General features: G+C 40.0%; 1 protein-coding gene across 1 annotated transcript in view; it reads right to left on the reverse strand.

Moving 5' to 3' along the window:
* Positions 1-2,168: 2,168 nt before the first annotated feature.
* fam135b (family with sequence similarity 135 member B) overlaps positions 2,169-16,503 on the reverse strand; it is a 60,501-nt gene continuing 46,166 nt past the window's right edge. The window contains exons 10-20 of the mRNA XM_064348229.1: positions 16,219-16,374; positions 15,055-15,128; positions 14,547-14,701; positions 12,432-14,448; positions 11,957-12,123; positions 10,826-10,917; positions 9,079-9,176; positions 7,445-7,596; positions 6,596-6,706; positions 6,027-6,140; positions 2,169-4,907 (exon numbers count right to left, since the gene is read on the reverse strand). Of these exons, the coding sequence (XP_064204299.1) occupies positions 4,702-4,907; positions 6,027-6,140; positions 6,596-6,706; positions 7,445-7,596; positions 9,079-9,176; positions 10,826-10,917; positions 11,957-12,123; positions 12,432-14,448; positions 14,547-14,701; positions 15,055-15,128; positions 16,219-16,374 (3,342 nt within the window). The 3' untranslated portion in view covers positions 2,169-4,701. The remainder of the gene's footprint in view (positions 4,908-6,026; positions 6,141-6,595; positions 6,707-7,444; positions 7,597-9,078; positions 9,177-10,825; positions 10,918-11,956; positions 12,124-12,431; positions 14,449-14,546; positions 14,702-15,054; positions 15,129-16,218; positions 16,375-16,503) is intronic.

Below are 16,503 nucleotides of genomic sequence, written 5' to 3' on the forward strand. Positions count from 1 at the left end.
GCTGAGGACAGATTAGTATTTTCTTTCAGGGTCTGGGTAGTCAGTGATTTTAAAGAAAGAAAAGGTGGCCTATGTACAACCGAGTTTCATTCTTTAATGAGAAGTTAGCCGGGACAACTTGAATCAGTTAGTCTTATCTTTATTGAAATCTTTTTAATCTTTTAAAATGCAGACATGTAGCAACCATATTTTTGATTAAACTCTTGCTATTAAACTTGTGGTGGTTGAAGTGAGTTTCCAGTTCCACTGTAAGAACCTTGAAAAGAAAAACACCCATAAGTACAATCCATTAGCAATGTAATGAATTAATGCTTAAAAGTGGTTAATATAAGTAGCAATGCTGTGAGAACATGCATGGCTACTACTGTGCAAACTGGCCAGACGTTGAGCTATTACAGTGATTAGGCGATATGCAATTATTTACCACAGAATGAGCCTAAATATAAACAGGAGCTTGAATTATTTTCTAAACTGTGATCATAATCATGTTCCTTCCTTTAAAAGACATGGCCATGATGGTGCATCATATTTAGCTCAGGTTAAAAATGAAATGATAGGATGCCCAAAGTGAATAATCTTCAAAGAAGTGACAGCAAAGATATGTGACCTACAAATTGGGTGAGGCAGATAAATTTTCCTTGAACTTTTGTTGCTGTTGTTTCACCAACATCCCTTTTATTAGAAGGACCACAAAGAAGACTGAGCTAAATCGTCATTAGGCTTTAGTAATTTAGTTAAGCCAAACAAGACAGTTGAAAATGCTTAGTTTAAAAATATAGCACTTTCATATTCATACTGTGCTATGGTGTCTTTTTACCCTGTTTTTTGTGCTAAACTGACGATGACCTCTCCAAGTTTTTGTTCGGCTCTAATGATACATTTCACCTGGGTGAACTAAACAGTGCAAGCAATACTGTTTCTCCTTATCTAGAGCTAACATATTGGTGCCCAGAACCTGGGAACATCTTTGGATGTATCATATTTTCGATTTTCTTTCTGGGTGATTGATGTCAGAAACAGCGTCCTAGGTGTGCTGTCAAATGCCAATTTGAGCAGAAGATGGACAAAATGGGACACTGGACATCCCAGAAGATACCTTTCTCTCTGCTGTGGATCAGTTCTGACCTCTACATCATGCAATAATGAGGCAAGGCTTTCATCTTCAGGAGAAATCTAATAAGGCTCTACATCATGAAAGTAGCTTAGTCCAAAAACAAGCAGGTCTCCAGCCACTGACTCTTCAATGTTAGAATTATGCAGAAAATGCACATGGGATTTTATTTGCTTACATGCACCATTTTATGTTTCTGTGGAGCGATTACAAGCAAGTGGCTAACCTTGCAGGCAATTTGTGCCTAAGTTAACATGGCATTTATTCATGTGGTCAGGAATGAGGAAGAAAGACGTTCCAAAAGGAAGGATTGTTGTAAGAAGCAATAACTAAGGTAATCACTGCTTTTGTTCATCCCTACACTCGCAAGGCGTCCATAAAATAAATAAATAAAAACACTTTCACACATCACACAACAGCATAATGCCAGCATGATATCATCTCAACACGTGCGTCAAAATTATTTAAATAGCTTTCAAATAAAGGAGTCATGGTGCCAGTGTTCTACATATAACACTGAAGTCAATAGTTACTTTTGACTAACATGTTTGGAGCTTATTTAGTGCACATATGTATGTAGTAGCTATGCAGTGTTGCAGTTCAGATAATTCTATGAAGAAAAAAGACTTATGGGAACCCAGGAAATCTATCTTCATGGTTGACAAATGTCAGTGCTAACAAAACGGTCATCTCTCATACAGCACATGCCCTCATCTGACTGTTTTGTTCAAGGGCACTAGCTTATTGATTTGATGGAAAGGCATTGTGCTTTAACAAGGCAAAACATTATGTTAGCCTGAGGCCTTATGCTACAATTCAAATGCGCCACGCCTTGATCTTGAGTCTTCTTTTCAACGAGAAATGGATGACCATTAAAAAATATTGAAAATGTAATTAACTGTGAATTGTTGAAAGGTAAATGGCCCACAGGGCTTCAGACCTGGAAGTCATGAATTGCTTCGAGAGAAATTCAGCCCCAGTGACCCAACTGAAATTGACCTGCACTCCCAATAAGCATTTAGTAAGTAAACCTTCAAAAAGAAACAAGACAAAGATGAAAAGGAGAACTATAAGTTTTATTATATATATATATATGTTCAATATTATCAATCATAATATACTGTATAGATCTTTATACATGGATACAAGCTACAACAACAAACACACACAATAAGCAAACATAGAAAAATAGTATAATATTGGCACGGATGAATTTCTATATAGAGATAACTCTGTAATCAAAATAAATAAATAAATACATGTTACAATCTCACAGTGAATTCAAACTTTTGTCTTTTTACATTCATTACTGATTTACATTTGGGACTGTCAAATGTTAACACAATACTTCAAAGCAGACAGTGGGAATACAATGCAGCTTAGATTTAATTACTTGACAAACAGTGCATTTTATGACAAGTTAAGCTGCCTGGGTAGAGCAAAGACACATTATCCACTCTCCCCCACCCAAACACGCACACGCACACGCCCGCGCACACACACACACACACACTCAAAAACACACAAATACATACACAATGGAAAATCAAAATACTCTTTAAAAACAGATGTAAAAGGAGGTTAGTTCATTGCTTGTAAAAAGCTGGCATGAGATTAGAGATATAAAATAAGACTGTTTGGCCTTGATCCATGGCACCAACTTGTGACATTGCTGATCTGCTCTGAGGAGAATGTTATAGTTATAGCTTTCCTCTAGAAACAACTTTGCCCCAGAGATTCACAAAGGAGAATGAGAATTCCTTGTTCTGACTGGATGCTCTCCATATTTCAGTGCAGCTCTTAGATTTAGTCCTCCTGCTACATAACAGCACTGGCAATTTACTATCATAAAGCTGACAAGGATATAGCACTTTTCATAGCTGTTAAGTCCCCAGCAATTATGGCATCATACATTAGGTAATACTTTTCCATTTTTCACACAATTTAACAAATTATATTTCAAAGCCACCCAGATCAGTGAATTAGTTACATGCCATTAACTTTAACATTAATATGAATACAAAATATAAATGTGGCAATATTAATATGCCACGGCTGGGTAGCTAGTTTGATTTAAATTTAAAAACATGCATTTTCCACTATATTCTTTTGTTAAAAAAGTTTCTTTTAAATATACATCTCGAAGATGTAGAATACAAAATCTTCCAGGAAACATAACCCACGTAGAACCGTTACACCTGAAAAGCATATTTTTAGATCTACAGTTCTCCTTGGTAATTTCTGTGATTATGATATATCTGCATACAAGTCCTCTTAATCATAATTATTTCCACAGATCATCGCTTTATGAAACAAGACAAGCAAACAAAAAATAAATAAATAAATAAACTTTTCCCAGCAGCCATTGGGAAATGATCTATGCTGTCTCACGGTTCAATGACTGCTTACACAGCTTAAGTGCCCTGTGACCGATTGGAAAATTCTAAAGGGAGCGATTTCATTTAAGTCAATCACAGTGACACTTTGCTTACCATGCAGGGTTAGAGCAAACATGAAAGGAGGGATCTAAACAAAAAGAGCACTCTGGGATGTCACCTTTTGTGAATGCAATGATGATACAAAAAGATGCACTGCGGCACAAAATGCAAGTTTTGAGTGTGACCATAGCATCCAACAGAAACTAATATTTAGAATGAAATTAAATAGTTAAGATTTAAAAATTTGTTGGTAAAAGCCAATGACCTTGTGTTAAAAGTTAAAAGACAAACATTCGCGTTTGATATATCGTGCAAAGTTGTACATGAAAAACACAACCTAATTACATCATTCCACAAAAATGAACTCTTTTGCTTGTTGATTAATACAGAAATCTTAGGTCCATAATTGTTTCAGCAGAAATGTGCAAATGAAAATTGACACACAGGAAAGACCAGAACATAAAATACTTTGATCTTTGCCTTTTTACTTTACCTTTGTCAGATGTTTCTTCTCTTTTATAACTATATATATATATATATATATATATATATATATATATATGCACTCCGTTACATTAAGCCTTTTTAGAAATGTAAGGCATTTTTGGGTCAAAATGTTTTAAACAAAAACATATTTTCAACACCTAATATTCATACACATACTCTACAGCTACAGTTTGCAATATTATAATATACTTGAAGTATGCAGAGTATATATGTGTTTTATATATAGCTAAAAATATTTTACTGATTTGGCCTGCTTGTGATAAGAGTACAAAGTACAGTACATATGCACTATATATGAAGCATACATTTACTTTTGAACATGACTCAATAAAAATAATGTTTGGATGATATCATTTTTTCCTGGAAAAAAGATTTGTTTTCTTCATTTTACAATAAAATATTTTCACAGATTAATTCTTAACCTGTAGGACTTAAAATAAGTCTATGATTTACAAAATGTATAACTGGGATTGATCCAAGCCGTCAATCCCGGGCATCTTTTGTATTATGTTTTTCAAGTAAAATTCAACAACTGAAAATGATGAATTTTCCTAGAGCATTAAGATGCTTTTGAAGTAATACCTTGACAGGGTTAAACTGTTTCTCCAGCAGTGCCCTCGGTTCCCATTTAGACAGGGGAAAAAGCTACTTGAAATAGTCCAGTCCTGTGACCAGGAAGAACTTCTCCAGGAAAAGCTCGGAGTCCAGCACCGCAATGTGAGCTGCACGGCCGATCAGGGTGTTGGCCGTGTTGGGCAGGGCATGGAAAACATTCTGACGGATGAGTCGGCAGTCCTTGGCATCCACCAACGGCTGAAGCAGGTTGTTTATCATTTCAGTGTATACTGGGCCTTCAATGGAGGAGACAAACAATTAGCCTTTATCTTTCATATTCGTGGATAATTTAAAAAAATGTTTTCTTTGTATCTTTGCAATGCTTGTGAGGACCCAGATGAGGTTGCTCGCAGTGATCCGAGAAACAAGAAGAGGAACACCTCTCTACCCAAGGATAACAGATGCTTTTAAATATGCTCTAGCACTATCTGTTCTGAGTTTTTTCATTCAATATTGTTTCACCTCAGTTGTTTCATGTATTTAAATTCAGTTCTAATGCCTACAGTGTTGACTCAATTTAATTAGCTCCCAGCAGTTGTACAACATGAGTGGCATAGCTAAGGGGAGTCCAAGTTTTATCATCACCACTCCCCCACCACACCCAAATTCCAATAGATGTACTTTTTTTTGCCTTTCTTAAATTCTACCTGTCACTGCAGTCTTCCAGAGTTAAGTCTTTTAAGTCACAGTAGAATTACAGGAAAGTTGGGCTTTCGAATGATGGAGGATAAGCTCAGCTGACTGACTCTGCTATCAGAGCACAGAGACATTGAGGTGACGGCTGAAAAAGTACTGGACATCCTCTGTGCAAGACGAGACAGCTAGGCTTGCTTTTTTTTTTTTTAGGTTTTTCTTTATAATTATTCCTGATCTCTAGCAAATTAAAATTTGAATCATTTTAATTGAATTTGAATTTTGAATGTATGTGTATGAGTGTGAAGCAGGGCGTTCCTGCAAAAGAGCATCCGTGCTCTTTTGCAGTGCTGATGGCCAGTGCTGTGCCAGCGCTGATGGCTGGGAGTTCTACAAGGCAACACTAAGTCACCCACAGTATGCCTTCCAGGAAGAGGCACCTCCCAGGGAGACAGGGCTTGAGTTGGCATGCAAAAGAGAAACTACCATGTGCTCTCTTGAATTGACTGGGAACGAGGGATCAAGCTCCTGTGCTGCTAGGGAGTGGGCATGAAAATCTGTGTGGCGATTTCAAAACTGAGAAAAGTGCAAATAGTGGATAAAATATAGTGCGCTGTATTATGTGTAATATAAGTAATGACATTCACATTATTTCTTTTTCAAAGAAACGGGACGGTTCTTTAGAAATAATGGGCGGAAGGTTCCCCGCGGCCCGCTCGTACCCGTGGTTCTGTCTTTGAGAGCGGTCCTGCACATCTCTATCCGAGCCGAGTGGAACGGAACATATCGGTCCTGCGGAGACGCCACCAGCACCACGTTCTTAAAGAACTGGAGCCCTGAGAAAGGAAAAGACAGGAAGCACATCTCCTTTTATTTCCCCTGATCACAGCACATCCTCGCAGCGACAGCTCTGTGATCGATACGGATTTGCGTCTCCTCCAGTTTAGCCGCTGGAATCCTTTAAATTTGAGGGCTCTTTTTTTTTTTTTTCTTTGGTTAGGAACCAAAAAAAAAAACTTTAGATCTTCCCGCCAGCTCCGTGTTGGGTAAAAAAAAAAAAGCACCCGCTCGTTTCTGGCTGGCCCTTTTAAGTCTCAGACACAATGAAAGGCACTTTGTTCACAGACACGAACGGGAAGCGCAGCACAGAGCTAGCGGAGACAGGGCATTAGGGAGCTGACTCATAAAAGACGAGAAATAGAATCGGAAAAACAACAATGATAACAAAGCGCCTATAAATATTTGATTAGACCGCAGGAGATTATTACTGTCTAAAATGTCCGTTACATACCTGGTTTCTGACTTAATAGATAGAGGAATGTTTTCCGGGGGTCTGGATGATCTCTGAAAGTGAGCTGTAACAGTGATCCAGATTTCTTCAGTTTCTGCATTAGCCACAGACCTGAAAAAAATAGGGGAGGAAACTGACATGAAACGTAGAAAAGGATGAAAGTCATTCATCCTCATCCTTTATGAAAGACACTCTCTTCTCAATAGGCTACTGTCCAACTTTTAAATACAGTCAAATAGACAATGGATGCACTGTGTATTCCATTTTCAATCTAATCACCAGCTATTTTCAGAAAAGAATGAAAAGCCACCCAGAATCAGTATATTCTACTCAGGTGGATTCAATAATAATGAATTATGACAGGAAATTGCATGTCAGATTTGGTCTTTGGTCTTACAATTTTACAACCAATTGAAAATACTTATGTAAAAAAACCAAATTGCAGTTTGCAACTGCTAGAGATCTCCCAGTGAAAACCAAGCAACAAACCGAAAGAAAAGAGGACAAGCAAGGACTAGGCATTCAAAATGAAGACACTGAAGACAAAATGTTAGTGAAAGAGAAGTGTTAGTACTGAAGGTTTTACCATATGAGACACAATAAAATAGTGTGTGTGTGTGTGTCTGTGTGTGTCTGTGAATTAATGACAATTCACGCATGTGTGTATGTGTGAATTGTCATTAATACAAACTTAAACTTAACTAAATTATTATGCATGCATTGTGAATCCCAAGTTCTGTGTTTTGCAAGTTTGATAAACCTCACTTCAGAAAAAAAAAAAAAAAAAAACAGGCAATGCTCTCCGCTCTTTACGTTCTTCTTGGAGCTGATTACAAGCCTTGCCCTCACCTGTGCTGACCAGGGTGCTGTTGTTGTACAGTGTGCCCAGGTGGGGGCCGGACAGCGAGAGGAAGGTGTGCAGCTTGCACAGGTAACAGCGAAACCGAGGCCGTGTCAGCACTGAGCGGATGATGACATTCCCCAGGGAGTGTCCAATGAAACTGAGGACAGAACAGGGACATAAAATACACACTGTTTTTATGAGGACCATGACAATCGATAGCCTAGTTGAATTAAACACACCGTTAAGCTAATTAAAGTAAAGTAGCTATATAGCCACTTAAAAACTCTGTGATAATTCTATGAAAGACTAAATTAAACATTAATGGGGAAAGTGACTGAACTTCATAAAGGGTTGATATATTCGACCAGGTTTCATGGCTGAAGCATAACTGACTCCTTATTGTTAATGTATGATGATTAAATGCGGTGCTTTGTGTAAAAAGGGGTATTTTCACTCATTTAGAGACCACAGTGGTAACTAAACAGTGCTACTTGATCTTTATTTTCAAGATACATTATTCATCACTATTGCATTAGAAAATGTCATTTTAGCTAGCTAGCATTACAGCATAAAAACCGTAGATTTATCATTCCTATCTATCACTTAATATATTGCTTAAAATTCCACTATTCATACTTTTTCCAGATATGTAAAACTGCCTATGCTTCAGTGGACATGGAACACAATAAATAACATGTGCTTCAGGAGACATGTTGTTAAATATAACCTGAAGATTTGTTAGGTATGCATGTTAAAGCATGTCCAACTGAACAATTTCCCTGAGGTTCGTTCAGAGCCAATAATGGTTTATTAGAAAGCCGTTACAGAGCTAGTAGTGCTTTAGAGAATAGTTGTTAGGAGGACTAACATTGTAACAGTTCTGCATTTTCTTCCACTACCGGTTAGCAGTCAGTATCTTTGAACCTGAATCTGACTCTCAGTTGTATTAAGCACAGATCACAGCTGAATCTACACAGCCTGAGGACTGTAGGCTGAACCAGGAGTTTGCATTAGATTACAGCTTTTTAATGTTTTTCTACTTCAGTAACACATTGTAAGATATCTATGCAATAACCACCTGACGTACAGTTTTCAATGGAACTGTTTTATACTTTTAAATAGTCTATTATTTTACAAATACATAATTATAAGGTAGAGGTTATAATAACGCAAAAATTAATTGTCACATCCGGTGCACACCACAATGCATTTTACTCGTAGAGTGCACTTACCATGGTAAGCACCCAGATAATTAGTGTGACTGCAACACAAGGGAGTTTGGAGACCTCTCATCATTTACATATGAGATGATTTCTCCTCTCAGTGGTGGTTTATGATTGTTAAATATTAATACAAATGAGCCGGGAACAAGTGATGCATATGTGTTGATGTCAACGATCATGATTTTGTTAGGTCAGATAATTTTGTGTTACCAAGGTGTTCTGAAATTCATCATTGCCACCTAGTGTCCGATAAAAGGCAACTACATTTTAGTTTTAGTTGCGTCTGTTCAAGTGAATTCATTGCTCAACTGAATGATAATCATTGAGATTGGGATAATGTCAGATATTCAAACTTTGGATGATGACAGAATTTTCCACCAAATCCAAGAAATTGCATAGTAAAGTAATTCTCTAACCTTATTCTACCTATGGTCAGGTTGTAGAGCTGGATGTGCTGGATGATTTCGTCGAGCAGTCTGTCTGTCATTGTGTCAAAATCTGCAAAGGTGTCAGTCTGTAGGACATGAGAAAAAAGAGTATGACTCAAATTATTTGTTGATCTCAGATAAATCTTTAGTAGGAGAAATTAGTAGCATAGTAATTAATTAAGGATGTTATGCAAAAACCCTCTTCTAATGTTCTCCAGGTATGATCTAGAAAACTATACTGCACATAGTTCTGTTATGATTATCTTACTTACATTACAGGTTTAGGGTCTTATCGAGCGACTTACAACTTTACAGATTTTCATTGTATCATTTATCAGCTGGTATTACTGAAGCAACAGTTAGTACTTGCTCAGTACAATGGCAGTGTCCTTACGGATCACCGCGACTTGGTTACAAGCCGTTCCTACATGTCCACACTCCATCTGTATACGCGATGGATAATATCAACATAATACGCACTGCACTGTTTCTCGCATGCTTCCGTATATACTAATGTGAGGAATCTAATTCCTATTACTGCACATATAGGAATGTAATATTACAGAGGTTTTCATTAGCCAAAAATTTAGCTTTCAAAAAAACGTAAGTTTAGCCTGCTTAGTTTTTGCATTATTTGTCAGCACACAACTTACAAGTGCTCACGACGGGGTGCATATTTAAGTGCTATGCAAAGCACTTGATGTATGAATAAATTGCAGATGTTGTTACGTAAATACACAGTACTCCATTTCTAAGAATGCGTTTCAGCTCAGCCAAAACATGAAACTACAAATGCACAATCTATTCATGCTGTGTAAATGTTTTCCTGTTTTTGACCTTAAAATATAGAATACACTTAATACAGTCACACACTGTACCATATCCATCAATGCTGTGCTGTGTTTTTCTCATTCTTTTCAGAATAATAAACAAACTAATAAAATGCATCTTCTTTTCAAATCTCTGTACCCTCTTGCTAGCGTTCCAAATATCATGTGGCTGTGCATAAAAAAATGTTTAGGTAAACATGAAATAAGTGTCTGTCTACAGCATAGCAACTAAAAAAAAAAAATTGTCTTTTCCTGCAGATTCTTTCTGCAGGAAGACTACTTCCTGGTATAACTGCATTATGGTCTTACCGAAGCCACTGAAGACTCGTCAATGTGAGTCAGCCAACAGCATCAATGTGAACTGACAAGGCTGGTTTGAGCACTTTAAAAATGTGAATGGATTTTCTTCAATGCTAAACAAGAAGTGTATTTATTCAATACATCTCAGAAAATTCACCATTATATGCTTCACTAGACATTCTAAAAATGCACCATGAATTATTGCTTCACTGTGCGGCACTTGAAGTACTGTGTTTTGGTAGAAACTATGTTAAAAGCCAAAGTTGCAGCATGAATACATTTTCGTGACACAAATTCCCATTACATTCTCTCTGTTCTATTCATTTGAACACTCTCTACTAATAAAATTAAATTAATTTGCCTGATCGTAAAAATAATATTGTGCAGGAAATATCTTATTCTTACAAGTAGGCTACATTTTAATTAGTTATGTGCTCTCATTCTACAAATCCATTCATTCAAGCCAATCATTCTACTGCCCCTGACCATTGTGCCTTGTACTCACATAACCTTGACTGAGTGGCAATGAGTGAAAGGTGTAAAAATAATTTTTTTAAATGAATGTACACTGAGAATGTACACTTAGTAAATTGGATGCACCGCACCTGATTTCGCTCAGACATGAGAAAGTCCAGTCTAGATCCGGGTAGTCCCAACTCAATGAAGGTTTTCACCAGCCGTAAATCTGCACTGTTTCCTGGGGGAAATCAGAGAACACAGCATTATCTTTTAAATAGTAATACTAAGAAACAAATAAGATGACAAATCATGCATATTTCTTTAAACAAATCCACTGCTCAAAAACAGAAAGTTTGACAGCGTGAAATTTGGTCATCTAATTTATACTTCTCAGGGTAAATAGGTAAGAAAACATAACTACAAAATCATCTAATGTGTTTTTTTCTGTAAAGCTTGAAAAGAAGATGTAAACAGGTAATTACATTTCCATTTTAATGGTTTGTGTGTACTGAGATGAATTCATGTGATCCCTTAGTTTAGTAGGCATCAACCTTGTTAATAATGTTTGCTGAATATTTCAGTGACAATGAACTTATTAACCTTAAAATAAAGTGTACTATTAATACACATACAGTACCACATACATCAAATTTGATTGGTTTATTTTTGTAACAAATGCAACTATGGCATTCTTTTGTTCTACACACAACTCTCTTTTTTATTTAAAGACTGAAATCAGGACACAATCACCTTGTATTTACTATGTATGTACATTTTTGCAAGACGTGGCACAGTCTGTAAGGTGTGAGCTATCTTCAAATTCCCTTGCATGAGCAGAGGTTTGATCTCTGCCACAACACCTTCTGACCTATCACTCCCTCCCTATCGGTTACCCTCTCTGATATGAAACATATGAAAGGAGGGTGGCCCTTCCTCTCCCCTTTAAAAAATATGCATGTACATTTTGAACATGCCAGAATGTGCAGTTCTTCTTTTGTGTTGTCTTCCCCTGCATTCTCGTGTATATGTACTGTGATATTAGGTGTCCAGGCAAATCTATCATACATCAAAGGCAGTGCCTTATAATGCTGTATGCTTTCTTCCCTCTATATGCATGTTTTGTTTTTTATTGCATTGTCAGTAAGTTTTCTATTTTTTTAAACAGGTGTCTAGTAGGCAAAAGTACACTTAACTAAATGTGGCATTCCTTGTGGCTAGTGTAGCAGAGCTTTTGTACTTTTCTGAAAATGGCTGTTCTGTGAACATGGCGCTCTCACCATCAAGGCCATGTACGCAGACCACCAGGTGGATCCCGTCGTCAAACTCCTCCTCGTCCTCCTCGGGCAGGAAGTAGGGCAGGTCGGAGGCCAGCTGAGGAAGACTGCTGTACAGCGAGGCCTGAAAGCTGAGGTGGACCATCAGCTCCTCTTTCATCTTGTAGAAACTGGGAACGGGAGGAGCGCAGGGTAACAGTGCGTGAAGGGTGGGTGCGTTACGAGGACATTGCTACAGGTATGAGCTCCAGGAAGCAGCCAAGCCATAATATTGTCTAATGCAAACATTGTTCATTTAATTCATATTTAATGGTTAATATGCAATTATACCAGTACGCTGCTATCACTGCTACATTTGGTTATGCCTGATTGAATGCCTTTGCTTTGATAATGGCTTGTTGATGAATCACACACTTTTCTCTCATGAGTTCTGATCATGCCTGCTCTGCCCCTCCCCAGCACTTGGATGGGCACTCACTTGAGCATTCTCTCATTGGTCTCATCATCGGAGCAGAAGGACGAAGAGGCGGTGAGCCCAAAAGAACCCAGCGGCTGCCTGGTGATGGGGGATGTAGCTGGACGGGTGGAGATTCCCGTGACAGAGGGAGAGTCCCGGAGAGCAGAGGAGAAAGGCAGGCACGTGGGAGCACAGGACACCGACAGGTTCACCACCTCCACCACCTTTTTGTTCACAAAGGCCAGGCCTGAAGTGGCCATCTTTGTCGGTTTGCCTTCAGCCTCAAAGAGAGTGTGCACTTTTCCCTGAGCCAGACCACCAACCTGGCAACCGCCATCTTCTTGTGCGGAGTCCAGCAGTTGGATTGGTGGTTGCAATTGATCCAACAGCCGTTGCTCCTTGTCATCCAGCTGAATTTGATGGAAACTTTGGTCATCCTCATTGACTGAATCAATACCAAATCCTCCCATGTTTTTACTGATCAGGCATTTTTTGTGCTCGCAGAAAGGAGTTTCACAGACGCAAGCATCCACATCCAGTTCAAATTGCTCCGGACCTTCCAGTTCCTCCACACTACTGTTGTGACTGTCAGATGTACTCTCAACAGGTCTGGAAAAGGCAGAGTCCTCAAAACCTTGTTCCTTAACATACTGCTGAAATAGTAATACTTCTGGTACTCTACTTAAAACTGATTTTACGCCCTCAATGTCTATGGTCTCTGGAAGGTCTGGTTTCCCAGGGTCATCTGGAACTTTTGAACTATCATTGTCCTCCATGGAGGGCATAGTTTCTGGCATGACTGGAGGTGTTCCCCAATCAAACATGGCACTGTCCATTGTGTCGTCCACAGGAGAGTTTGTCCCTTTGCATGGATCAAAGTGCTTGCTATCAGCACAGGCCTCATCCTGCTCTGAGCCACTGGTTCCCTCGCTCCCTGTGTCTGGGTCTTGGTTAGAAGGCTCCTGGTCTTCCTCTGTGTCCTCTGGGCTGCTGATCTGCGGGGCGGAAACAGACTTGGTGAGCTTGCTGAGCTCCACCTCCTGGTCCTCTTCCTCGTAGGGCAGGGAGCTGATGGAGGTGAGGGAGGCCTGGATCCCACTGGGCAAGCTGGCGTTACTCTCCATCTGGAAGCCCTCCAGGGAGTTGCGGTGGGCCGCATGCCTCCTCACCAGGTTCTGCAGGATGTCCCGCTCACTGGAGAAGTCCAGCGGCCGGGATCGTACCTCTGGCCAAGCCGCCGAGCTGGGCTCGCTCTCGATGCCCGAGTCTGAGATGACCGAGGAGGACCTCTTTATGGCTTTGAGGCCTCCTCGACCGCCGCTGTGCCCGCGCTCGGCCCGGAGGAAGAGGTCCTCCCGGCGAGAGATGGCTCCCGCGCGCACGCCCGTCTGCTGTTCCAGCGAAGAGTAGTCAGAGGTGGACAGACTGGTCAGCAGGATGTCCTCGTTTCCGCAGTCCGTCGAAATCTCCCCACGCGTAACACCATCCCTGCTCGTCCCCATGTCGCTCCCATGGACCTTTGCTCCGTTGCTCTCTGATTGGTTCTTCTCTGAATCGCGAAGACGAGGTGAGCCTTCAGCATCAGAGTTGTGAAAGTCGGCATCCAGGTCGCTGTTTGAAGACACTATCCGCACAACGTCTCCCCTGTAAGGGTCGGAGCTGCTGGGCATGACTTCGATGTATTTCACACCCGTGCTACAGCTTTCCTCAGACTCAGCTATGCTGGGCTCTGTGGGGTTTTCTTCTTCAGAATCCTCACCGTGAGAATCGTTCGTATCCTCAGACGGGTCAACGTCCCCACAGCGATTATTGCTTTCCCCCTGCTCTCTTATTAAAGAGACATAAGTAGGCAGGTCTGTACAGTCTTCAGCCATGGGCAGACCCTGGTTTATTGCTAGTGAGTGCGAGTCCTGTGGGTGCCCCACAGTGGTAGTGTTGGCAGCAGTGGCAGGTGAACCAGAGGAAGGGTTTTCACTGGTGAGGGCAGGGGGAGTTGGCACATGTGACACACATGATGATATGCTATCTGAATTCTGACCTAGGATTGGAAAAAATGAACAATAAATAGGCAGACATAAATGAAATTCCTGGGATTTGTTGGAAGATATTAAATAAATAATTTGTAAAAATACTGACCCGCATAAGGGAACTCAACATATCTGTCCTCAAAGATGATAGGGAGACTACTCCAGTCCCCATCAATATCTAGGCACTCAACGGGCAGGGGTGGCATCCCGGTCAGGTAGTCCGAATTGCGGACCTCCTGAGCAATCTGCCCATGTCTGGTAATCCTGCACAGAAAGGAGTTTCAGGAGCAGTCAATCACAATATTCATGCTCAACCTGTCTGCAATGCACCAGAAGGAATAAAAATACAAAAATATAAAATATTTTCCACAGCATTTTTGAGGATGTGGCAGCTCAGAGATAGAGCCTCACCCATCACTATGGACTTCATCAGCACCTTTCAAAATGTTTCAAAACACTGCTTTTGCCTAAGATCAAAAACTGCTCCATTCCCCATTTTTCTACTGTTGCACTTTGAAAAAACAACACACTCAGTTTCAATGATGCTGCACCATGTTACAGGAAACAAAAATGAATAGTATACAACTGCTCCTATAAGGGGGAAACTAGATACTTACAGTTCTTCCTGAAAAGTCAAAGATGAATCTTTGGCATGTTCTGTGAAAAAGTAAGCTTCTGAAAACCGCCTGACCTGCAATGAGAACACAGAAATTGATCATTACTCTCACAGTGTTAATTAGCCAAATACATGCATGCATAAAATCTTTACTTTATATTCAGTGGACTCATTGCACACTGTGCTTATATGAAACTCTTTGTTTTAGTTGATTGCTTGAATGGAAACCAAATATCTTTGGAGAGCTTGTTATCTTTCCTAATTGCATAATGGAATGCATTTGGCAGCAGGCAGATTTAATTCAAACTGAATTACACAAACACATCCTGGTGGCAAACTCTCTTGTGAGACGGTCCATTTATTTTCAGGCAGTGCATCACAAATGCAGTCTTCTGAATCCTTGCACAGACCCTAAAAGCACAGTCTTTTTGACTTGACTTTAATTTGATGGATTAAATGTATGACAGCAATTATTAAAAGCAAACTTAATTATAATGGAATGAATTAGTCATCTGGTGAGCAGAAGCATACAAATGTAGCTGATAATTTCCTTTTTGTTTATCTTTACATGTAAATATTTATTTTTCTTGCAAACTGGAATTGTCACTCTTGTAGATCCATCCCCTCACAGCAACATCCTCTGCAGGCCACAAACTGAGCTACACAGTTATTGCATTGGATAACTATGCGCATTGCAGAAATCCTTTTCCCAGAGGATTTGCCCTCATGGCTAGGCAGAGCATACCCTGTCAGCTGAAGCCCTCACTCCCACAGTGATGCTATGGCCAATTACGCCCTGCCCTGCAAGGGCTGCTGCCCACAATATAATATAATATAATATAATATAATATAATATAATATAATATAATATAATATAATATAATATAATATAATATAATAATGCATAAACAAGAGTTTTAATGATTTCTGACACATGAACACAAGTGCTTAAATTAAAAGTGCTTCCCTTGCGTTAAACACCATCATTATAGGATAGAAATCAGTTGATGTGGATGGAGTTGGTAACCGCAAACATGTCATTTTAGCCTAAAGCGCCACCTACTGTACATTCTCCATTACAAAACAGCGAGCCTGCTAACACCGGGCCCGTGACACGGGAGACACAGCACCGGGACGGGGTCTGCGGAGCGTTCTCCGGGCTCACCCTTAGGGTGTGGTGCTCCTGAGCCAGGTAGGACAGGACCTCGGCCCGCAGCACCGCCGCCTCCAGGAACTGGGCCCACAGGGAGGAGAGCTGAGCGCACAGCTGGGTCAGGTCTCTGCTGATCTGCTCCGCCACCTTCTCCTGGCCGCTCTGCAGCTGCGCAGAAAAGCATTCAAGAGATTCAACACGATTCAGACTAAGCGCTGGGCCGGCTGTTATTGATTACATAACATGCACTATGGTTTAGTGTAATGTGTCCGTTAGATTTCTAAGCTCTGTAATTAC

This window comes from Anguilla rostrata, chromosome 8 (genome assembly GCF_018555375.3).
Source record: "Anguilla rostrata isolate EN2019 chromosome 8, ASM1855537v3, whole genome shotgun sequence".
Taxonomy (NCBI): domain Eukaryota; kingdom Metazoa; phylum Chordata; class Actinopteri; order Anguilliformes; family Anguillidae; genus Anguilla; species Anguilla rostrata.